Consider the following 25,577-nt stretch of genomic DNA (forward strand, 5'->3'; position numbering starts at 1 on the left):
GCCTGGGTGGTTTAGTCAATTAAGTGTCCAGCTCTTCATTTCAGCTCAGGTCATGGTCTCAGGGTGGTGGGATCAAAGCCCCACATCAGCATCTGCACTTAGCAGGAAATCTCCTTAAGGATTCTCTCTCCCTCTCCTTCTGCCCCTCCCACTGCTTGCATACTCTAAGAAGTAAAAAATAAATTAATTTTTAAAAAAGAATCAATTGTTCCAAACCCAAGATGACTTTTAAATGTCCAATCAAACATTCTATAGAAGGGACAAACTTATTTCCAAATTATCCGAGCCTGGAACATATAAAAACAAAGACCTTGTTTTTACACAGCCTTGATAGCACTGGATTTTCTAGGTAAATCAAGGGATGAATGCATTTTTTTTTTTTTAAAGATTTTATTTATTTATTTGACAGACAGAGATCACAAGTAGGCAGAGAGGCAGGCAGAGAGAGAGAGGAAGGGAAGCAGGCTCCCTGCTGAGCAGAGAGCCCGATGCGGGGCTCGATCCCAGGACCCTGGGATCATGACCTGAGCCGAAGGCAGCGGCTTTAACCCACTGAGCCACCCAGGCGCCCCGGGATGAATGCATTTTAAGAACTTTAGCTAAAGTTATCTAATATTTTATAAAAGCATATCACTGAAGGTAACATCACCTATGGTATTTGAGGTACCTACCAATAACAACGTATTTTCTGATCCTACATTTTGTACTTCCTTTTCCAAGGTGACTTTGTGTAGATGAAAATATCTGACTTCTTAATTATGTCTTCTAGTCTACTCTTGCCTGAGCATCTATATACAAAATATGTTTTATTTTTGTTGTGTTCAGCACTGGATGTTATTTGTAAGGGATGAATCGCTAAATTCTATTCCTGAAACCAATACTACACTATATGTTAACTAACTAGAATTTAAATAAAAATTTGAAAAAATAAAATATATAAATAAAATACATGTATTTTAAGGTATTTTCATTTTTTTCTCCTTTACATTCAAGTTATAACATTACACTGATACTGACTTTTAAAAATATATAACTAGTTAGATTGCCTTAACTATGGTATTTCATTTCAAGAGAATAGAGAGGACGACAATGTAATTATTATATAAAAAGGTAGAGGGGCACCTGGGTGGCTCAGTCGGCTGAGCATCTGATCTTGATTCTCACTCAGGTCATGATCTCAGGGTCCTGGGATCGAGCCTGGCATTGGGCTGTGCACTCAGCACAGAGTCTGCTTGAGATTCTCTCTCCCTCTCCCATTGTCCCTCCCCTACTCACAAGCTCTTTCTAGCTCTCTCTCAAATAAATAAGAACTTTTTAAAAAAAGGGATAGAGTTAGGTCTAGGAAAGAAGAAAACTGCAGATCTAGAACAATGCTGCACAGGCATATGCACATAAAATATATACTTAAATTTACAGCCTGGGACGACTGAAGAGATTCAGACAGCAGTGACAAGACAGGCCCAGGTGTCCAAATTCTTTTTAATCATCACAAAGGATTCCACATGTAGCTAAGATTGAATAACCACTGATCTAGACTAAATTAAAAAGGAGGCCATTGTACATGCTAAATAGAAGGAACAAAAAAATACCATCCTATAACTTATTAAACTATTAGTAGAACTCTAAATTTCTCTTTTTTTTCTTTTTAGAGAAAAAGAGAGACAGCTCATGTGCGAGTAGGGGAAGGAGGAGGGAGAGAGAGAATACCAAACAGGCTGTAGCCCAGTGTGGAGCCTAACACGGGGCTCAGTCTCACAACCCTGGGACCATGACCTGAGCCAAAAGCACTCAACTAACTGAGCCACTCAGGTGCCATCTAAGCCTTCTGAAAGATGTTTGGTAATGAACATCAAAATTCTTTTTTTTTTTTAATTTTATTTACTTATTTGACAAAGAGAGAGAGATGCGAGAGTGGGAATACAAGCAGGAGGCAGAGAGGGGACACAAGCAGAGGGAGTGAGAGAGGGTGAAGCAGGCTTCCCTCTGAGCAGGGAGCCCAATGTGGGGCTCGATCCCAGGACCTGGGGATCATGATGTGAGCTGAAGGCAGATGCTTAATGACTGAGCCACCCAGGCACCCCATGAACATCAAAATTCTTAATGTGCATATTGTTGGCATATAAATAATATTTATAATGCACTTAATCCTCACAAATGTAATTGCTGTACAGAAAAAGTGTAAGAGTGCTCCTCATACACTTGTTTAAAAAACTGAACAATTGGTAATAATTTTTTCAGTTTTTCCTAAAAGAAAAAGCTATTTTGCCTTTCTCCTTATGCTTTCCCAATCTGTTTGAATTTTCTATAAATATCATGTTATTATATTTACAAATAATAGCAAATATAATTACCTTTCTTATGTCTAACAACTGCGATTTAGGGAGAAGTATTTTTACGTGAAAGAGAAAGAAAAGAGAAAGAAAAAGAAATAGAAAGAAAAAATTCAATAAACACTTTTCATATTTTGGAAAACCTGTTTATAACTCAAAGAATGGTTTAAATGTATTAATTTTTAAATGTTAATAATGCTTCAGTGAAATCTTCTGTAATGCAAAGATTTACTCAGTAAACTGTTTTAGCAGGTTAGCTTCGTACATGTCTGGTTTTAAAAATAAGTGTAAGACCAGGGCACCTGTGTAGCTCAGTCAACTAGGTGTTCGACTCTTAATTCCAGCTCGGGTCATGATCTCAGGATCTTGACACTGAGGCCCAAGAAGGGCTCCACATTCAGCATGGAGTTGGCTTGAGACTCTCTCTCTCTTCCTCTGACCCTCCTCCTGCTTGGCACTCTCCCTAAATAAATAAATAAATAAATCTTTTAAAAAAAAATAAGTGGGGCACCTGGGTGGCTCAGTTGTTAAGTATCTGCCTTTGGCTCAGGTCATGATCCCAGGGTCCTGGGATCAAGGCCTGCTTCGGGCTCCCTGCTCAGCGGGAAGCCTGCTTCTCCCTCTCCCACTCCCCCTGCTTGTGTTCCCTCTCTCACTGTGTCTCTCTCTGTCAAATAAATAAATATTTTTTAAAAAATAAAAATAATAATAAATAAATAAATAAGTGTACTACCGATGAGGTACATCTTGCACGTACAGGTGTTCAATGGTATTATTATCTTTTTACCATGTAGTCATGATTCATTCCACTTACAAATAATATTGACAGAGATTTTCTATAAGCATAACTTGGGATAGTTGAGTTGCCATGAAACATGAACGAAAGAAAAGAGACCCAACAGTTATCCAGTCCCTCACAAACCATTTAAGAGCAAATCAACAGCATCTCCCTGTTCATGCCTCAGAAGTAGTCCAGTGTTGAACTGCAGGCTGACAGATAACATGAAGGTCTAAAAAGCTGGAATCTGGAATAAGAAAACTGGAAGGCTAAGCCAGATGACTGACAGGTATTGATTAAAATCCTGCATAAAATCTCCTCACAGCACGCAAGAGACCTAGTAATAGACATTAGACTTACCACTTTCAAAGCTTACTGAATGCTGTATCAAATAAGAACAAGAGTGCCTTCCCACCTGCCTTAATCAAATTAGACAGATAGAGCCAAATACAAAGATGGAGTGAGGCAGAAGGATTAACATAGGGCATCAAGTTGACAGAAGAAACAAGAAAAAAAAGCGATATTTCTTCAAAAAATGAAGTTACAGTCTCCTTGTTCATTGAGGAACCATATAATAAATAATAATATTAGTGCCCCAAAGTAAGTCAGTGATCATCTAATGCATGATTCAGGTCAAATCCATTCTGCCGCCTGCTTTTATAAAGTTTTATGGAAAAATAGCCACGCTTACCATTTACACTCCTTCGGACAAGTTGAGTAGTAGTTGAGTTGAGTAGTTATGACAAATATATAGCCCACAATGCCTAAAATAGTTATTATCTAGACCACTACATGAGAGTTTGGCAACCTCTGATCTAATGACAGATCATATGAAGATGGAATGACCTAATTGATATATTTTAGTCAGAAAGACTAAGTAACTCACTTACTCCTATAGATATCCAATCTTCTTTGAAAGAAACTTCCATGCTAGATTAATCAGAAAGCACCGAGTTCTAGCAGAACATGGCAATTTTAGCTCCCTGGTACAAGTAATTATCAAGTTTTTAACTCCCAAAGTGTGTAAGAAGGGCCATCAACGAATGAGGATTTCAAGGTTAAGTCAGAAAGTGGGGGTAAGACAGGCTGCACAAACAGGGCAGTGGAGGCCACATCAAAGGGCAGTTAACCACGAAGTCTTTTCCGAGAGGGCAGGCAGCCTACCAAGCAGAAATCCAGCAAGGACCTAGCATCAAAGAGTATATATCCGGCACAGAAGGGGATTGAGAAGTAGCATTATGGAGAGAGACTTAACCAAAAGTCTGCATGTGAGACAGTCTGAAAACACCTCCTTGCGTTTAGAATGACTTTGAGTAAGCAGAGGAGTGTCAAAATGGAGAATCCGGCTAACTTTGATGCTAGTATTTCTGATGCAGAGATTTGCTTCAGCCTTCTCTTGGGTCTTCGTGACCCCCTCCCCCTCCTAGGATGGCTTCCCTGACAGCAGTCTCATTCTCTGAGGGGCTGAGAGGCTATGACTCCTTTATTATATAGAGAAGGAAAGGAAATCCATGCACACTTACAGAGTCTGCAGTAAGCAATAACTTTTCTAAAGATTTATTTATTTGTGGGAAGGAAAGAGAGAGAGAAAGGGCAAGGTTGGGGGGAGGGGCAAAGGAAGAGGGAGAGAGAATCTCATGCAGCCCGATGTGGGGCTCAATCCCAGGACCCTGAGATCATGACCTGAGCTGAAAACAGGAGTTGGGACATTTAACCAACTGCACTGCCCAGGCACCCCTGTAGTGATCAATATTTTTAAAACAATTTTCTTGAGATATAATTTATATTACAATAAAATGTGCCAATGTTAAGAGTACAGATTGATGAGTTTTGACAAATACATACACACATCCTTGTAACAACACCAAAACTAAGCTATAGACTATCATTATCCCCCCCCCAAAACAAAGTTCCTTTGTTTGCTTTACATCCAAGCCCTCCGACCCAGGTAAGCAGTGATGTGGTCTCCATCATTAGACAATACTTGCGCGTATTCTAGAACAGCAAACAACACTGCCTCTTCTAATATGGCTCTATTCCTTCATTATGATGTTTCTGAGATTCACTCATATTGCTGCATTTTTCAGTGGTTTGTTCTTTTTCATGGCTGAGTAATTGTGTGTGTGTGTGTGTGTGTGTGTGTGTGTGTGTGTGTGTTCTACCTAGGAGTAGAACTTGCTGGTTTATGTGGTTAAGTGTACATTGAACATTTTAGAACCTACCCAACTTTTCCAAAGCACGTGTACCGCTTTACAATCTTACCAGCAGAGCCTGAGGTTCCAGTTTCTCCACACCCCAGACAACACTTGGTATAGTCAGTATTTTGCGTTTCAGCCTGTCTAGTGGGTGGGTATGTAAAGATACCTCAGTGTGGTTTTAATTTCATTTTTCTGATGACTAATGATGTGCAGCATTTTTAATGTTTATCTTACTGAAAGGGCCATTCAAATCAAACCCATTTTACTGTGATGTCTTACTTCCGAGTTGGAAACATTTTATATAAGTTATGGATACAACTCCTTAGCCAATTCTTGGAAATAGCAAAGAAGCAAGGGAGTATGTAGGTGATAAGCAAACTAACCAATAATTTTGGACCAGGGCCTAGAAAAGTTCTAGTGGTGACCCTAATGTTGGCTAAGTAAGTCAGTGGATGGATAGACCAGAAGACCTTCTGATCTTCACCAACTAGTCTCACCTCCAACTCCTATTTTTTTTCTGTATTTATTTTTTTTTTTAACTTAATTTTTTTGGAGGAGTTTTAAGTTTGAGAGGATGGTATAGAGGATGCCCATATACTGACTACCCCACATGCACAGCCACCTGTATTATTATCAATACCCCCACCAGATGGTACATATATTACAACAATGAACCTACAGTGACACATCATTATCACCCAAAGTCCCTGATGAACAGTGGGGTCCATTCTACAGGTCTGGACACATGTACGGTAATGACTGCCCACCATTATCAAATTCCTTTGTATTCCTCTAATATGACAAGTTTGTTCCTGCTTCAGTTCTCTACATCTGCTGTTCGTTCTATGTAAAAAATCTGTTCCGGAGCTTTCCATGGCTGGCTACGTTTGGCAATTAGATCCCAGGTCAAATGTCATATCTACAGGAAGTCCTTCTGTAATCACCTTTTCAAAGGTGAGCTCCTACGCGTCTAAAGCACACTCACTCACGTAATTGTGGGCATTTGTCATTATCTGTCTCTCCTGCATCCGTAATATAAGCTTTAGGAACACCACTGTAGCAATGGATGTTAACTAAACTTACCATAATGATTATTTCACAATATATACATATATCACATCATTATGTTACATACCTAAAACTAACACAATGTTGTAGTACAATTATATTTCAACTAAAAAAATAAAACAGACAGATTAAAGATAATGTAGTGTTTCAAAAAATAATTCCAAACAAAGAGTATCACCGACCAATGTACTCATTCATTCCCCTAACCAATAATGTTACATCTGCATCAGGAAATAATAATGTACCCCCTGAATGAGCCTGGTCATCTAACCGCAGAAATAGCCAATTAAAACAATCATTAAGATAATTTCTGTGTGGGGCGCCTGGGTGGCTCAGTGGGTTAAGCCGCTGCCTTCGGCTCAAGTCATGATCTCAGGGTCCTGGGATCGAGTCCCGCATCGGGCTCTCTGCTCAGCAGGGAGCCTGCTTCCCTCTCTCTCTCTCTCTCTCTCTCTGCCTGCCTCTCTGTCTACTTGTGATCTCTCTCTGTCAAATAAAAAAAAAAAAAAAAGATAATTTCTGTGTGAAAAAGGAGGGACACAAAATAGTCTCAGTAGTTTAGGAAAGGAGGGAGAGACATTTAATCTGGGTTATAAAGGATAAGTAGAAGGAGTTCAATAGGTATTGGGTCAGGTCTGGGTCCAAGCCCAAAGACTCACGTAGCCAAAGGCTCAGAAGTAAAATATAGCAAAATCCACAGCTTGAATTTCATTCTGAGGAAGAGGGCCAGAGTTTTCTGCTGGGGAGTGACAGGTCATGCTCACACTCTGGAATGCTCGCACTCTGGCTCCCGGCTAGGAAGGAGAAAAGGATGTGGCAGAACGTCACAGACCACAGTCAATGTAGCAGAGAGGTCAGAGGAACATCCACACAAGTGCTGGTGGAGAAACTAAGACAGAAGGGAACCAATTAAGATCATAAGTAGTAAAATCAGCAGGACATGTTGATTAACTAGGCATGGGGCCAAGAAAGGATATAAACTGAAGATGATTCCAGCCTGGCAACTCAGACTGCTGGGTGGTTGGTGAATTATTCACTGTGGTTGAAAATCGAAAACAAATGCTGGTTTGGGCAGAGATTATACACTGAGGTTCTGCTATAAGGCATTTGAGATATGGGTACACCACCAAAGTAAAGGTTCCCCATAACATATGGGTCTGGTCTTTGAGACAAAGGAGAAGACTAAAGATGGAGTTTCAAGAATGATTAATGTACAGATGCCAATTAAAGTCATGGGAGCAGATGGGACCACTCAGCAGGTGAATGCAAAGTGAGCAAAGACAAACTTAGGGCCCTAGACATTTGTAGAACCCAAAAACCTAAACATGATCAAAGAATTTCAACCCAAGTAAGATTCACATTTCTAAAGAGGTCTGAATTATTAACATAAAACAGAGCTTCCCCCTGCTAATAAAGTACTTTTTAAAAAATTTTTTAAAGATTTTATTTATCTACTTGACAGAGCTCACAAGTAGGCAGAGAGGCAGGAAGAGAGAGAAGGGGAAGCAGGCCCCCTCCTGAGCGGAGAGCCCTATGCAGGGCTCGATCCCAGGACCCTGAGATCATGACTTGAGCCAAAGGCAGATGCTCAACCAAGTGAGCCACCCACGTGCCCCAAAAGTACTTTTTTTTTAATACAGTACTTTTTAAAAGTATATAAATTGTAATTTGGTACAGTACCCAGCTGCTTATTTTGATCAGCAATTAATTCAATTAGAAATATAGGTATTATGAATCAAGTTAAACCCAGAAGATATAAAGCAATATTAGTGAATTTGCTTGAAATTGGTTTACTTGGGGCGCCTGGGTGGCTGGCTCAGTGGGTTAAGCCGCTGCCTTCGGCTCAGGTCATGGTCTCAGGGTCCTGGGATCGAGTCCCACATCGGGCTCTCTGCTCAGCAAGAAGCCTGCTTCCCTCTCTCTCTCTCTCTGCCTTTCTCTCCGTCTACTTGTGATCTTTGTCAAATAAATAAATAAAATCTTTAAAAAAAAAAAATTGGTTTACTTGTTAGCAACACTGCAAATTTTGAGCATTTTTTTAAAAAAGGAGATTTTATTTATTTCACAGAGAGAGAGCATAGACACACACAGCCATGAGCACGAGGAGGGGCAGAAGGAAAAGCAAACTCCCTGCTGAGCAGGGAGCCCAATGTGGAACTTGATCCCAGGATGCCGAGATCATGACCTGAGCTGAAGGCAAATGCTAAAATGACTGAGCTACCCAGGCACCCCTGAACATGCTTCTTTAAAAGAAAACTTAGCCCACCCCTCCTCTTTCATTTCAAAATCACGTACGATGCTTCGGTTATATAGAAATCAGACTGGTTTCCATATATAAGCCCTCTATCGCATTATATGACACATCATAATAAAGTATCCACAGAGGAATTACAAACCCACTGATGACCAAATATTTTCCAGTATAAGAAACAGTACTGAACATAACACTGAATATATACATGTATGTGAACACTAGGTATGAAGGATAGATGAACAGTTTAGTGTGTATCTTCCACTCACAAAACAAACACAGAGATTACCTCTGGAAAACAGAAATAGGAATGGGGAAGGAAACTGGAGGAAACATTCACTCCTCTTACTTTATTTTCTGTTTAAAAAGTAAATGTGAAAACCAGTAACACTGAAACCAGCCTTATGGGCGTGAGGGACATATCATACCTCCTAACACCTCAATAGCCTCTCACACAACTCACTGATGCCACGGCCCCACACATCAAATGCTAAGCTAATGAACCAAAGTTATGTCCCTCCAGGGCAAACCTATTATAGATTTTGTGCTACAAATTCACATCCTCTATGTCAATTTCCATTCCGAGGGCATTTGCCTCCTGTTCATTACTGTTCATAGTTCGCTTTGTCAGTTTAATTTTGTGCTGCTTTGTAGGAATCCACAATAATTACAATGTTTAATTCTGTACCTGAAGGGTGAGCTAAACAGAGCAGTTTAAATGCATATATTCTGGCCAATCTTTGACTCCCATCCACCTCTACACACCCTCATCCCCAACACACACACAAGCATGCACTAGTTGGCTTATATGTGGTATCTTTCATCTTAGGAGCTATTTTCCCATTACTTTCTACAGTATATCTGATGATGACATTATTATTGATGCTACAGTAAACAGCTAATATATGTGGTCAAAGTACAAGCACTACAATGAATCAAAATGACATAGCCAAACCCACCAAACTCCCTCAACACATTCTAATCAGATAATGGGTTTTTTTTTCCTTGAGTATAATACAAAGGAGGAGGAAGCAGCATTGGAGGAAAAAATACTTATTAAAAAAGGGGAAAATAAAAGTAAATGTTTAGCTCATTGAAACTGGAAAGGAAGGTCATCCAGAAGATATATGTAATTTGTTGGTTCTAGATATATTCTTCTTAATTTGAAGTTCCTTGAAACAAATTTCAGTTTCACATGAATAAGATAGATAACATCACCATAAAATAGTCTACCGAGAATTTATCTTGTAGGAAAAAGCATGGCTTTGTTTTCATAAATTTGCTTTTCCTTGTTACTAATGATCTTACATAAATCTGGTATCGTTCTGTGACAGAATTTTTGCTTTATAAAATGAGGCAGAAATAATCCAATTATTTTTCACATTCCCTATTTTTATTAGGAAAGTGTTACCTGGAAGCTTCTATTTTAGTATTTTTTGTTTTGTGTTCCTTGGGATAGGGTTACACCCTTATTAAAAACAAAACAAAATCCATGAAAAATGTGAATACAGTAGGAAACAGAAAGCTACAACTAATCAGAAAGTTAGAATAAAAATAAAATTTGGGCTTAGAAGTGAAATTAGACCTCTGGATCCAAATTCCAGGGCTATTCGGTATAGGATGTTTGGCACTTTACTTCCAATTCTGTAGCTCAGTCCCCTGATTGGTAAAATGAGCGCCATTGTAGTAAACTCCCAAGATTCATGTAAGAGTAAACAGAATAAAATAGTACCCGATACACAGTAGATATCTCATAAATATTAGCTCTTATCAGTAGTACAGATTAGGAAACGGAGGCCCAGAGAGTTTTCATGCTTTCTTTGGAATAATTTAACGAGCTAATGGCTTATTAATATTCATTAGAACTTGGGTCCTCTGATTAATTTGTGTGTTTAGGTTTCTGACTTCTTTAAGAAATTATTTTCATAGGAGAAAGCGAGAGAGCAAAACTCCCTCAGAGAAGCACGTCCTAGATGTGAAGAAAAGGAAAAAGGTGTCCGCATAGACACACACACAGACACACACACCCCAAAATGAGAAACAAAAAGGATGGGTGGAAGGTTGAGAGCAAGTGACACAGACACAAAACCTCCAATTAGCACTTTTTATTATGATGCAATTCATTACAGCATAATTACATTTCTTATGAAATGATTAATCATAAGGTTAGAAGAAAAGGTGATGTTGAATTGTAATTATACACCCCTTAAAGAATTTCAAAGACATTAACAACGGTACTCTCACAGACTCTGTCAGTTGTCATAAATTACTCTTGGAAAGCAATTCGGTACTATCTTTAAAAATTCAAAATCACAAATCCTTTTACTCATCAGTACAGCTGGGAAGAATTTATCCTACAATTAATTTGTGAAGGTGTGCAGAAATGTGCACAAAAAGATGCTTGGTCCATTACTGACAATACCAAATACTGAAAAAAGGCTAAGGACTCATTAACAAAGAAGTAACAACTGGTGCATTCATGTAAAAGAATCAGTGGGATGACATCAGAAGTTCCTCTAGACAGGTTCTAAAATGAAAAGGAGAATTTAGGTATATAAGAATAACCCATCTCTGTTTTTCTAAATAAAGAGTATAAATATGTGAATGTGTTAGGAGGAGAAAATCCTGCAAAGACACAAGAAACTAGATATCTCTGGACAATGGGACTGGGTCAAGAGGACAAAAAGATATGAGTGATCAATTTTTTTCCTGATACATGAATATTACATATTGATATATGTATAAAGATATCATAGAAATGATATTTCACCATATACATTATTAATTTTTAAATTAAAGGAAAATAAGTTAAACTAAATCAAAGATTGTAAAGAAGCAGAAATAGACCAATGGGCATAATGGAGGACAAATGAAGAGCAGAGAACTTGAAGGTTTCATTCTAGAGAGCTGAATATTTTATTTCTTTATTTCTGAGAGAGAAAGTGAAAGAGAGAGCCAGAGCATGGAGTGAGGAACAGAAAGATGGAAACAAGCAGGCTCCGCACTGAGCTGGGAGCCCAACACAGGGATCGACCTTAAGACCCTGAGATCATGACTTGAGCCAAATGAGCCACCCAGGCACCCCTGTAGCTGAACATTCTTACCTGACACTTAGCACTACAGTATTTTGCAACTCGGCATTGAGAACATCGCATCAGCTTTTCCTTCCTGTTTAAAAAAAAAAAAAAATTCACGTTAGGAAATGAGTGAGAGCCATATTTGAGGAAAGAAACATAAACCAGCGTACTGATGTCAATACGTTGTGCTCACACCATCTGCATGCTCCCAAAAGATCTAGATTTTCATGTTGATGAACATCTTCTTTCCTCTTCAATGTGAGACACGGACATAACAGCTGATGGTCTTTTTTTTAATTGTGGTGAATATATATATAACATAATATTTACCACTTTAAATATTTTTTTTAAAGATTTTATTTATTTATTTGACAGAGAGAAATCACAAGTAAGCAGAGAGGCAGGCAGAGAGAGAGGAGGAAGCAGGCTCCCCGCTGAGCAGAAAGCCCGACGTGGGGCTCGAACCCAGGACCTGGGATCATGACCTGAGCCGAAGGCAGCGGCTTAACCCACTGAGCCACCCAAGCCCCCCTTTAAATATTTTTTTTAAGATTTTATTTATTTATTTGACAGAGAGAGATCACAAGTAGAGAGGCAGGCAGAGAGAGAGGGGGAAGCAGGCTCCCCGCTGAGCAGAGAGAACCCGATGTGGGGCTCGATCCCAGGACCCTGAGACCATGACCTGAGCCGAAGGCAGAGGCCCTAACCCACTGAGCCACCCAGGTGCCCCCCACTTTAAATATTTTTAAGTATATACTTTAGTGTGTTAAAAAAGAGAACTCAAGGCCCACAGTGGAGTCACTTTTTCTAAGCCCCTAGACTTAACTACAATGTTGGCGCCCCCAAAAATGAGATCTTAAACCAGTCAATCAGGTATTACTAGTTAGGTAATCTGCTTGGTAGACCCCAGCTTTCCCCTAAGGACAGTGATGCACTCTTTCACCTAGTATAATTTTCCTGTTCCTACTCTCTTCTGCCTATAGACGTCTTTCATTTTGTACAGCATCTCAGGGCCACTTTCTGTCTGCTACATCAGACGCTGCCCAAACCATGACCCACTGAACAAAGCTAGTAAGATCTTTACACTTCACTCAGTTGAATTCTTTTTGTGTCTGTTTTTTAAGATTTTATTTATTTATTTGACACAGAGAGAGAAATCACAAGTAGGCAGAGAGGCAGGCAGAGAGAGAGAGGGAGAAGCAGGCTCCCCGCTGAGCAGAGAGCCCGATGTGGGGCTCAATCCCAGGACCCTGGGATCATGACCTGAGCCGAAGGCAAAGGCTTTAACCCACTGAGCCACCCAGGCGCCCCTTGAATTTTAACAAATGGCATTAAGCACATTCACACTGTTCTGCACCATCACGACCATTAATATTCGTTCTAATAAAAAAATAAATTAAAATCAAAGATTCCCATTGAGACCAAAAACTTTACTACAGAGAGATTTTAAACTCTCCATATGAAATACAGAATCCAGTCCCATCAACTAGTTGAAGTATTCTACTCTCTTCAGATGGAAAAACTAAGTCTTATCATATAGTTTAATTATGAGTGTACTCCTTCTGGAAAATGATTTTAAAATTTCATTAAATCCAGTTACTACTTTACACATACTGAATTGAGATGCTCAAAAGTTACATCCCCTTAAATCACCTGTATAATAAAAAAGGAAAAATGAAGAACAAGTTGAATTATAAAATAAAAAGAATAAATGTGATGATAAAATTAATAGTGACAAACAAAAGGCAGGAAGCACTGTGGATAAACAGAGGGTACCCAAGAGCCCTAAAAGTCAAAGTGTAATGTTAATATTAATGACAAAACGAGAACAAATTGTTCTAAGCACATCTAATGTGCCAGGTACTCTTCACAGATTTTTACATCTATGATTTACACTTACTTTCAAACAGTCCTAAAAGTAAACAGTCTTATTATGGTGACTTTAAGGATACTTCAATTCATTTTCAAGAGATAAAAAGTAAAGAGAAGTGCAAACAAGGTGGCAAGGATTCTGAAAGGGAAAGAAGAGAATCCCAAAGATAACTGGAACCTAAACATACCAGGTACTTCGCTTCTGAGACAGCGAGGGTCAGATACAGAACATAAAACAGGGGTGAGGGGTGGGGGGTGGGGGTAGTTAAGATCTAGGTAAAGCCAAAATGCCTCCCAACCTGAAGTATAGAATTGTAGCTGTCACGTATCAACACCCCAGGCGACAATCCAAATCAAGCAATCTGGCATTCAAGTTCTTGCTTTGACCATCACACCATATTACTGCTCTTGGATAAAACTGGATACAAATAAAATCCACCACGGGACACCAAGGCGTTGAAGCTGGTTAAACAAATGACTCTTGGTTTGGGCTCAGGTTGTGATCTCAGAGTCGTGCGATCCAGTGCCAGCACAGAGTCTGCTTCCGATTCTCTCTCTCCATCTGTCCCTCCCACTCACGCTCTCTCTCTCTCCCCAAAATAAATAAACCATTTAAAAAAAAAATCCATCCATAAGCTGTCTATGTTTATTTTACACACTTCAAACAAAATGACATACAAAGGAGGATAAAAACAGTCCGCCAGGCAAATATTAAGAGAAAAAGCCTGTGTAACCACATCAATTTCAGAAAAAAAAGGATTTTATAGTTAAAGATTTTGTTAGAGATGAATAAGGTCAATCCTCAATGATAAGAGACTCCAATCCCCAGGTGTAGGTACCTAGTGACAAATATATCCTGTCTCAAAATATGTAAAGAACAAGTAACAGATCTGAAGGAAGAATGACCAACACAGTAAGTTAATATATGTAAGGCCCTTAAAATAGTGCCTGGAGTACAGTAAGTACCAACAGTACTGGTTATACCTATAGAGAGATATAAAGTTTTTTTCAGGAATTCACAGACCAAGCAGATAAAGAATAAAGAATAAGGAGCTCAGTAACTTACTTGATCTCATGCAGTACACAGACCCTTATACCTGATACATGAAGCATACTCAGGTACTCCTTTTAAGCACCCAATGATCATTTACAAAAAGTGCCCAGAGGGCACCTGGGTGGCTCAGTGGGTTAAGCCTCTGCCTTTGGCTCAGGTCATGATCTCAGGGTCCTGGGATCTAGCCCCACATCAGGCTCTCTGCTCAGCAGGGTAGCCTGCTTCCCACCCCCCTCTCTGCCTGCTTCTCTTCCTACTTGTGATCTCTCTCTGTGTGTCAAATAGATAAATAAAATCTTAAAAAAAAAAAGTCCCCAGAAAGTAGACCACAGAGTAAATCCCAAAAATCCCAAAGAATCAACACCATATAGATCATTTTTTCCAATCATAAAGGAATTAAGTTAGAAATGAGTAACAAAAAGAAATATAGAGAAATACATGCATGAAAATATAAAAGCATGTTTTTATGAATTTAAGGATCAAATAAGAATGATCATAAAATTAGAAAATATGTATTTTTTGTTAAATAGGCTCCACACACAACATGGAGAACAAACTCACAGTCCCAAGATCAAGAGTCTTACCTTCTACTAACTGAGCCATCCAGGTGTCCCAAAAATATGAGATTAAATAATGAAAAAAAAAAAATCAAAACTTATGAGATAAAGCAAACATCATACTTACAGAGACATTTGTAACTTCAAATGGGTACATTAAAAAGAAATGCTCAGCATGATCTCTCTCCCTCTCCTTCTACTCCTCCCCCATCCCTTCCTCTCTCAAATAAATAAATACATCTTTTTAAAAGAAGGACAAAACCTGAAAATCAATGAGCTAAACATGCAAAAAAGGAATTTAAATGTAAAAACTGCAGAAAAGGAAGGAAAGGAAATTATACAAATCCACAAAACGAAATAGAACACAATGGCATAACAGAGAGGACAGACAACATGAACAAATGTCTTGCAAGATTACATAGAAGGAAGATTAATAACAAAATGGAATAAAATACAAAATAAATAACAAAACTCAAGATTCAGGAGACTGAAAAGAAACGAGAGAATTCTGACAAAATGGCAGCAGTGGTAGAATTTTCGAATCTCCTTAACTCTCCCCATAAAAAAATGACAGTGCAAGTAAGACAGCAAACATGAGTATCACTCTCCATCCTTAGAAACACCCCCAACAGGGACGCCTGGGTGGCTCAGTTGGTTGGACGACTGCCTTCGGCTCGGGTCATGGTCCCGGAGTACCGGGATCGAGTCCCGCGTCGGGCTCCCGGCTCCATGGGGAGTCTGCTTCTCCCTCTGACCTTCCCCTTGCTCATGCTCTCTCTCACTGTCTCTCTCTCAAATAAATAAATAAAATCTTTAAAAAAAAATAAAATAACAAAAAGTTTAAAAAAAAAAAAAAAAAGAAACACCCCCAACAAACCCAAACTAAGAACGTGCAGGGGAAACCACTACCAGATCTGAGACTTAAATCAACATATTGGGGGTGGGGTGCAGCTGGGTTCTCAATAACCCTGAAAACAAAAGAAGCCCCAATGTGCCAAAAGATACCCAGTGTGTCCAGCCCACCTGAGAACAGGTAGCCAAAAGGCGGGAGAGGATGCTTTGGACAGGAACTTTCCTGAGGATGAATCACTGGGGTCCCCCAGAATGCCGTCTTCCTCAGACCTGATTCATCAGATTTTCCCTCATCTCCCTCTTTCTGGTTTTAGTTATTCAGAGGCAATTTCTTTTGCAAATTAAAAGCCCCAGACGTATGAAGTGTTTCTTCTCGATTTTAAAAATTAATGAGCAGAATCAAGATACCTCAGAAGGTCAGTGAACAAGTTAGCACATCAAACTGTATCCTCTCCCTCCCATAGCTACCAACTCAGAGCTTTAATGAATTTTAACACAGAATGTTGGCACAGTAAATACCAAAATTAGTCTAAGTACCTAAATAATTTAATCATTGTTTTGATGTGTGAAGGAACTCCTTAACGTGAGTTATTTAAATGTTCCGAGTTATTTTTACATATCAAAGAACTAAACAAATTTAAGTTCTCAAGTTTCAAAAAAAAAAAGGTCAACTGAATCCAAGAAAAAAGTTGTGTGTGTTTGATCAGAAACCCACTGAGCCTTGGTAAAGATACTGCCTCTCCCTCAGGGATAAGGTTCAGAGCAGAGCATGCCATGAAGCAAATTCCAGCACTGCAAAGGAGAATGAGTTAAATGAGTTTCCTTCCAATACTCAAAATGATTTGGTTCTGCTTCTCTTGTACACCCAACAAAAATAAACTATATTTGAAGATGACAAAAGTTGTGCACAGTCTAAGGCAAATTACAGTGGTCTCCGAGGCATAGAGAAGTAATGAATACAGAATTTTCAGATTGCAGAAACATCCTGCTTGCAAAATGATTAGCTCAAAGTCCAAATGGACTTTGTGAACGAAAAGCAATCTGCCTGTTCCCACCACTCATTCTTTCCTCTCTCAAATAAATAAATTAAATCTTAAAAAAAAAGAAAAGAAAAGCAATATAAGGAAGTAGGTTAGCAGTGTATCAGTAAGAGGAAATGATTAGTTTTTTTTAACCTCTTTCGCCCTCTCCGCATAAGAGATAAACAGTATTCTACCCCCAAAAAGGAGAAGATATTAAAAGTATTTTACACCTAAATCAGTGTTATCTTTAGCTCTACCCACCAAAACAGCAAAGAGGAATGCACTATCACTTATTCATGCAAACTGTGATATGCTATAGAACAGTGTCAAATCACAAAAAATTCTTAAGTTGCTCAGTAGTTCCAGATAGTGTGGTTCACTGAGCAAAACAAGTTAAGTTCTCTCTTCCAAGTAAAGGCTGGGCCATAATGAGTTTCGCCAACAGCAAAGGCAACAGAAATGTGGAAAGGAAATGAAAACAGAGCAAAATTACTTGTTTGTCCAGTATACAAATTAAGAAGTTATATATGAATACAACAGAAACCACTGTCTCTTAAAAAAAAAAATTAAAGAGGAAAAAGATTGGCTCCTTCAAATCATAATAATTGGGGTAGTATTTAAGGAACTGTCTCTCTGTCCTTGGTTATCAGCAGGGGAAAGTATCCCAGGGTTTAAAACTCTGCCCTAAATTAATATGGGCAGGTGCCAGGCAAAGAAAAAGAAGTTTCCTGGAAAGGATATAGAAAACAAATTCTAGTGACTCAAATTCCCAGCTAGGGCTGGCACCTGCAGAATCCATTTTAAACTTCGTGTAGAGGAAACAACGTATCACAACACATTCATAAATAGTATGCTTAGTACACAGGCAATAGGTCTTGATCCCCTGGAAGTCTCCCAGTGTGCCTTGCAGAGAAGCTCTCTTTCAACCGCCACCTGTACACTCACTATTGGCCAGTCTGGCTCAGGCAAAGGTTCAGGAACCACAAGAAAGCTTGGCAACCCTCCCGCCCTCCAAAGCAACTCCTCCAGACAGAGCACAGCCCTGCACAATCAGAAGCAAACCAGAGCCTACTGTGTGTTTTTGCACCTCTTCTTCTGAGCTTAAGATCTGTGCCCAGAAATCTTTTGGACGCCTCTGTGGTTTTTCAAGGGCCGAAATTTAGCTTGTGACTGATCACTGTGACCTTTGAGAAGAAATGAGCTAAGAAAAAGAACAGAGCTCATTAGGTAGAGCCTGCATCAGTTACACTTGCTAAAGAAAGAGGGTTGACCATGGGATGTCTGATAGAGTACCCCTGCCTTAAAACAAGGCTTAGGAAAGATTCTCTGATAACAATTTCTAAGAAAATATTCCTTCACACAATTAAGATATTAGATTCTCCATGGAATAGGAGGAATACGGACTGTCTTAAAAATAAAGAGCTCCCTTTTTTTAAAAGGCAAAAACCAAAATAACTAAGTGAATGAAGCCTAAATGTGTTTTAAAACAAAGATACCACAGAAATAATATTTCTTTAAAGAATTTTTATGTTTAGGAGCGCCTGGGTGGCTCAGTGGGTTAAAGCCTCTGCTTTCGGCTCAGGTCATGATCTCAGTGTCCTGGGATCAAGCCCCACATAGGGCTCTCTGTTCAGAAGGGAGCCTGCTTCCCCCTCTCTCTCTGCCTGCCTCTCTGCCTACTTGTGATCTCGCTCTGTCAAATAAATAAATAAATAAATAAAATCTTAAAAAAAAAAAAAAAAAGAATTTTTATGTTCAAAAAATGGGGGTGGCACCTGGGTGGCTCAGTGGGTTGAGGCCTCTGCCTTCAGCTCAGGTCATGATCTCGGGGTCCTGGGATTGAGCCTCGCATCGGGTTCTCTGCTCGGCAGGGAGCCTGCTTCCCCCTCTCTGCCTCCTTGTGATCTCTGTCAAATAAATAAAATCTTTAAAAAAAAAAAAAAAAAAAAGGGGCAACTGGGTGGCTCAGTGGGTTAAGCCACTGCCTTCGGCTCAGGTCATGATCTCAGGGTCCTGGGATTGAGCCCCGCATCGGGCTCTCTGCTCAGCAGGGAGCCTGCTTCCTCCTCTCTCTCTGCCTGCCTCTCTGCCTGCTTGTGATCTCTCTGTCAAATAAATAAATAAAATCTTAAAAAAAAAAAAAAAAGAGGGGCGCCTGGGTTAAAGCCTCTGCCTTCAGCTCGGGTCGTGGTCCCGGGGTCCTGGGATCGAGCCCACGTCAGGCTCTCTGCTCCTCGGGAAGCCTGCTTCCCCCTCTCTCTGCCTGCCTCTCTGCCTCCTTGTGATCTCTGTCTGTCAAATAAATAAATAAACTCCTTTTAATAAATAAATAAATAAGAGAATTTTTATGTTTGTACATATCATTGCAAGCTCAGAATCCTGACTCGTTAAAACTGTTAATGTCAGGTACCTGAGGATTTGGCTGTTTCCCCATGGAAATTTCTGAAGCAAATGAAATTCTCCACCATAAAAAGGAGCTTATCCCAAATAAAGTCAAGCGATTCTATCCGAGCATAGTACAATTACTTTTACTCTGACCAAAGAAAATACACTGCAAAGTGCTAAACATACGGAGCTCCTTTGGCATAAATATTCATAATAATATAGAAAAAAAAATCTTCCATTTTCGTTTCCAGATGGTATGTATGTTGGTATGGGGCCCAAAGGTTTCTTCTATTTTATTTTATTTTATTTTAAAGATTTTATTTATTTGACAGAGAGAAAGATCACACAAGTAGGCAGAGAGGCAGGCAGAGAGAGAGGAAAGGAAGCAGGCTCCCCGCAGAGCAGAGAGCCCGATGCAGGGCTCGATCCCAGGACCCCGGGACCACGACCCGAGCCGAAGGCAGAGGCTTTAACCCACTGAGCCACCCAGGCGCCCCCAAAGGTTTCTTTTAAAATTAAAGAGGATCAGATCCAACATCCATTAACTATCAAATAGGTTTTTTTAAAGATTGATTGATTGATTGCTATCAGAGAGAATGAGTAAGAAAGAGCACAAGCAGGGGGAGAGACAGAGGGGCAGGGAGAAGCAGACTCCCCACTGACCAGGAAGCCTACACTGGCTCCACACTGGGCTCGATCCCAGGACCCTGGGATCAAGACCTGAGGCAAATGCAGATGCTTAACCTACTGAGCTACCCAGGTGCCCCTCAAATAATTTTTAATACAAAATAGCAGATGCAGTTGATATAACACAAACTCCTAATACAGAAAGGCAGAATTGGTTTGGATTCATGTTTCTACATCACTTATCCCTTTATTTCAGATTTCCTAACATTTAAAGTACAAAACAAGAAAAGGTAATGGTTAATATTTCAGGGGAAAAATGAATCTATGATCCACAGGCACTATACCTTCCTGGGCAAAACACGAACAATTGGAACCTATATTAGCACTTAGAGAAAAAGCACAGCAAAGTATCTGAGCCAAATTAGTCAAGAGAGGCAGATCATCTGACTTGGGTATTTCCCTTCCTACTCTTTTCTGGCTCCTAAATTAAAGCTATTTATTGTACTTGGGGCGACAGTGTTACCTGATGAACAGAAACTCTGTTAATTCAACAAGTGTTCAGCGACAGGCCACCATGTGGACAGCACCCTGCAAAGTCCTGTGTTGATAAATGCAGAGAGGGCACAACAGTCATGCTCCAAGAACTTAAAATTAACAAGGACAGATCAACACATACCACTTGCAAAACAAGCCACAAGATAAAACCAGTTTTGAGAAGTAGCACAGACTATAGGACCTGAGTGGAGATGAAGGAAAAGTCACATTCTGATACAGAGTGACTAAGAGAGGATGATAGGGCTGTTGTTAAGGAAAAGGGAAGTCCCCATTACCTAAAAGGAGAATGTTTGAGCAATCCAGAGCTCAAAATAGGCACTCTAAGTGCTACGGTCTGAATGTGTCATCACCAACATACAGGAGTTGAAATCTTAACCCTCAAAGGTGACAGGATAAGGAGGTACGACCTTTGGGAGGTACTTAGGTTATCAGGGTAGTCTTCATAAATGGAATTAGTGTTCTTTTCTCTTTTTTCAGATTTTACTTATTTATTTTAGAGACCAAGAGAGAACAGAGGGAGAAGGAGAAGCAGACTCCCCACTGAGCAAGGAGCCCAACGTGGGACTCAATCCCAGGATCCTGAGATAATGACTCAAGCCTAAGACAGATGCTTAACTGACTGAGCCACCCAGGAGCCCTAGAATTACTGTTCTTAAAAAGCAAGCCCAAAGAGCTCCCTCACCCCATCCACCAAGTAAGGACACAGAGAGAAGGTACCTGCTATGAAGCAGGAAGAAAGCCTTCACCAGAACTGGACCATGTGGCACCTTGAGCCTGGCCTTCCCAGCTTCCAGAACTCTGAGAAATAAACTTCTGGGGCTTAAAAGCTACCTTGTTTGACATGTTGTTAGAGTAGCCCCAAGGGACTAAAGGACTAAGCCCACTCCCTACCGGCCCTATAACCTTGCAACTTCCCTTAGCCTCAACTTCCTCTCTATGAAATGGGAATAAGAAACAACTCGTAAAACTGCTGGTTGGACTACCTGAGATCATCTGCCCAAAGTGCCCGCTCCCACTGTGCCAAGTAAACCATGCAGCACAGAGTTAAAATTGAGGTGCTGAGAGTAATATTTTCAGAGTGCTCGAGTTAATTTTGTCTATTTCTATGCCCTTTCCACAAAGAGTTTCTTATACACCTCTCCTATGATTGCTAAAGAAGCAAAACCCACAGGTGGGACAAATCTGGTATTATCCGTGCATGCCCACAGACACTATACTAGTACCGCTTTTTACTTGGCTCTGATTCCAAATTTTGACCTGCATCATAAGGGTTTCACTGTTTAGTCTCCACTCACTGAAATTTCTATTACCATTATTTTTAATGGGATCAGAATGATCAACTTGAGTGATCTGATTCAAGAAGCTAAAGACATTTTAGGAAAGTTTCATTTGAGGAAATGACAATCAGAGAGGACTGTTACATCTTCAACAAAATTAAAAGTCAGTTATGACTCCTCACATTTTGTTTCCTTGACGCAAGGTAACGACTACCACAAGTTAAAGAGAAAATTAACATCTCTACAAGAGTACAGACTTAAGCTTTCCTCGTTACATAATGTTTCTCTACAAAATTCAGTATTGTGTTTTCCGGGCCCTCTTCATGTTTAAAACTGGTGACTTACAGCTGTTTTTTAGGCAAAGCACATGAGTATGGAAGAAATTTATGACCAAAATGCAATGCTGAAAAAGAATCTGTTCTAGTAACAACACCCATGTTCCTATATAGGAAACCTCTCGAGGCTCGGTGTAGTAATATAACTCTGGTAAGTCTAAGAGATGTATTCAATTTCCACAAGACTTCCAGAAATCCAAAATAATAAAAATTTGAGAAATAAGAAAAAGATCTGATTTCACCCAAAGAGTAAAATCAGAAATCCTTTAAATATATGAGCATTGCTAGTATAAATATCACCCAGCATACACACAAAAATCAAAATGCCATGGGTAGAATTTCAAAGATGTGTAAGAATACTGGATCAAAATTTTCAACAATATTCTATGATCCAAATGTTCAAACTGGCAAAAAATGGTCACCTTAATTTCAATACCAGGAAATAGTTTGTCACAAAGGAGAAATTCTCTGTATCTTCCTCTAATTAAAAAATGAAACTTAGGAGTGCCTAGGTGGCTCAGTCAGTTAAACATTTGCCTTTGGCTCAGGTTAGGATCTCAGGATCCTGTCTGTGATCTCTCTCACTTTCTCTCTCAAATAAGTAAATAAATTAAAAATGAAACTTAACAACACCAAGAATCTACTTTAGCTTTAACAGTGAGAAAACCAAAAGCCAATTTCAGTATCTAATTATACTAATTTATTCATTTCAGAGGCCCAGAAGCATCTTCTCCTTCTGCCTGCTTTAAAAATTTGCCCTTAGACGCCTGGGTGGCTCAGGTGGTTAAGCAGCTGCCTTCGGCTCAGGTCATGATCCCAGCGTCCTGGGATGGAGTCCCACATCGGGCTCCTTGCTTGGCGGGGAGCCTGCTTCTCCCTCTGCCTCTGCCTGCCATTCTGTCTGCCTGTGCTCGCTCACTCTCCTCTCTCTCTGACAAATAAATAAAATATTAAAAAAAAAAATTTGCCCTTATATTTTATAATTAAGTATATTGCTTTGTTTAACTTTTAACTACAAATTTCCTCAAATAGTCTAGGAAATAAGCGTAATGAAATCTCAAATAACTCATTCTCTTTTGGAAAACAAAATGCAACTTTAAGTTTATAAAGAAAGTAGATGGGGCACCTGGGTGGACATCCTTAATGTCGGCTCAGGTTATGATCTCAGGGTCTAGAGATTCAGCTGCACGATGGGCTCCTCACTCAACAGGGAGTCTGCTTAAGGATTCCCTCCCTCTACCTGTGCCCACCCCCCCAGCTGGCATGTTTGCACACTCTCAAATAAATAAAACAAATAAATAAAAGAAGAAAGTGGACTGTGTTGACCTAGTCTCAAATTTTAAAAAATCTTCAGAGTCCATAAGACACACAGAATTAAATGTTACACCTGCTAACGCATTGTAATTAATAATAAACTCATAAAGACTTATATAGCATGACCATTAGCTGACAACCACACAACGAGAATTAATGGGTCAGTGCAGGAGATTTTTAAATATCTGTGGTCCTCCTAAAGGGAGCAAGTGGTATGGCCAATACCAGGTTCTCCCAAGGCCCCAACTACCAACCTCACAGATTCCATTTATCAGATAATGACACTGCTTTTCTCCAAACACTTAGGTGAGATTTTTGGAATAGAAATTTTGCTTAGAGTAAGTATGGAAAGGTAAGATAAATACCAGAATTTGGAACACTGAGAAGGCCTAGATAGAAAAACAGGAGAAACTATGACAATATACCAAAATGGAAGTTAGAAATGTACAATTATAAACAATACTACAATGAAACTTGCATTGTGCAATGATTTTCAAAACTCTTTGATCTCATTCGGGATTTTTTTTTTCTTCATTTGGGATTTAAAAAAACTAAAAGACCATAAAGAAGTTTTATTTATGCAGGTTGTAGCTATAAATATTTGTATTTGTATAGCTCTAAGTATTTACTGTATTAGAGAGTGAAACTAATAAATTTTTTAAATATTTATTAATGCATTTAATAATCTATTATATGTTGAAATAAATAATGTATTTCTATAAAAAAGATTTTCTGAAACAAAATTTAGTGAGGAGAGTAGTACTATTTTGCATTTTTAAAAATCTCTTTAATGCCTGGCTTAACAGAAGACAGTTGGATTCTCACTTCTGTTTCTGTTGAATAATCACATGACATATTACTTCTAGAAAATTCCACCATATACCCTAGTGATGGAATGAGACTTAAAAAGGCAAATAATGACATAATATTATTATAAAAATAGCATTCATCTTCTAGATCCCCTGAAAGGACCTTGGGGAGCCCACTCTGACTTCCACGGCTTTAGAGTACATTTTCCTAGAAGAGGAACGGCATTTCAAAATTGTACAAAGGCACATCGTGAAGGTTTTGCATTTTGACAAATGGGTCTCCAAAGTGGTTGCAGGAATTTTACACTCCTAAGCAGTTTAAGAGTGCCCTTAATTCTATGTCCCATAAATCCTTGAAAATGTCAGTCATTTTACTTTCTGCCAGTCTGAATGACGTGGAATGTTATATCTCACTGTGGGTTTTTTTCTTAATAAAGATTTAGTTATTTATTTGAGAGAGAGAGAAAGAACGGAGTCAGAAGTTGAAAGAAGCAGACCCCATGCTGAACACAGAGCCAGACAGGAGGTTCCATCTCACCATTCTGAAATCACAGAGCTGAAACCAGGAGTCGTCAGGGGCTGAACCCACAGCGCCACCCAGAGGCCCCCCATCTCACTGTGTTTTTATTAGGCATGCTCCTGATGAGCCGTCAGTCTGAGCAGCCTATTCAAGTTCATTCACCATTTAAGGTTTCTCTTCTATGAATTACCTGTTCATATCATCTGCCCATTTTCTACTAGGCTGTCTTTTTAAGAGATTAAACTCAATTTATTTTTTAATAAGTTATTAAGTTTTATCTTTTGCTGGATGCATACTTTGTAAACTAATTTCTCACAGACTGTGTCTGTATAAATTTCTCAACTAGGCACTATAATATAATACAGTAAATCATTAACACTGGAATTCTATGGCCTGGAATTGAATCCCAGTTTATCACCTAGTGGTTGTGTGACACTGAGCAATTTAATCTCTCTAAACCACCAAGTGAGAGTGAGAATATTAATAGTACCAACATCACTTGGCTGTAATGAAAAGTAAGTAAAACATGTAAAACTATTAACATTCTGCTTGGTTCACAGAAAGTGCTAATTAAGTATTAGTCTTCTTATCATCACATTATTATTATTCCTTTAAGAGATTTTTTTAATAATAAACTCTCAAAAGAAGTTCCTAGCTATCATTTGGAAATACTTCAGTGTTGAGTAGAAATGTTTT

General features: G+C 39.2%; 1 protein-coding gene across 2 annotated transcripts in view; it reads right to left on the reverse strand.

The window, feature by feature from the left end:
* The window catches only part of SMYD3 (SET and MYND domain containing 3), a 703,294-nt gene that overhangs the window by 530,021 nt on the left and 147,696 nt on the right, over positions 1 to 25,577 (reverse strand). The window contains exon 2 of one of the 2 annotated variants that reach the window (XM_047703851.1): positions 11,730 to 11,793. The exons of the other annotated variant lie outside the window; for it this stretch is intronic. Coding sequence (XP_047559807.1) covers positions 11,730 to 11,793 — 64 coding nt within the window. The remainder of the gene's footprint in view (positions 1 to 11,729; positions 11,794 to 25,577) is intronic. 2 annotated transcript variants of the gene reach the window in all.

The sequence above is a fragment of the Lutra lutra genome, chromosome 15, assembly GCF_902655055.1.
Source record: "Lutra lutra chromosome 15, mLutLut1.2, whole genome shotgun sequence".
NCBI classification, from domain to species: Eukaryota; Metazoa; Chordata; class Mammalia; order Carnivora; family Mustelidae; genus Lutra; species Lutra lutra.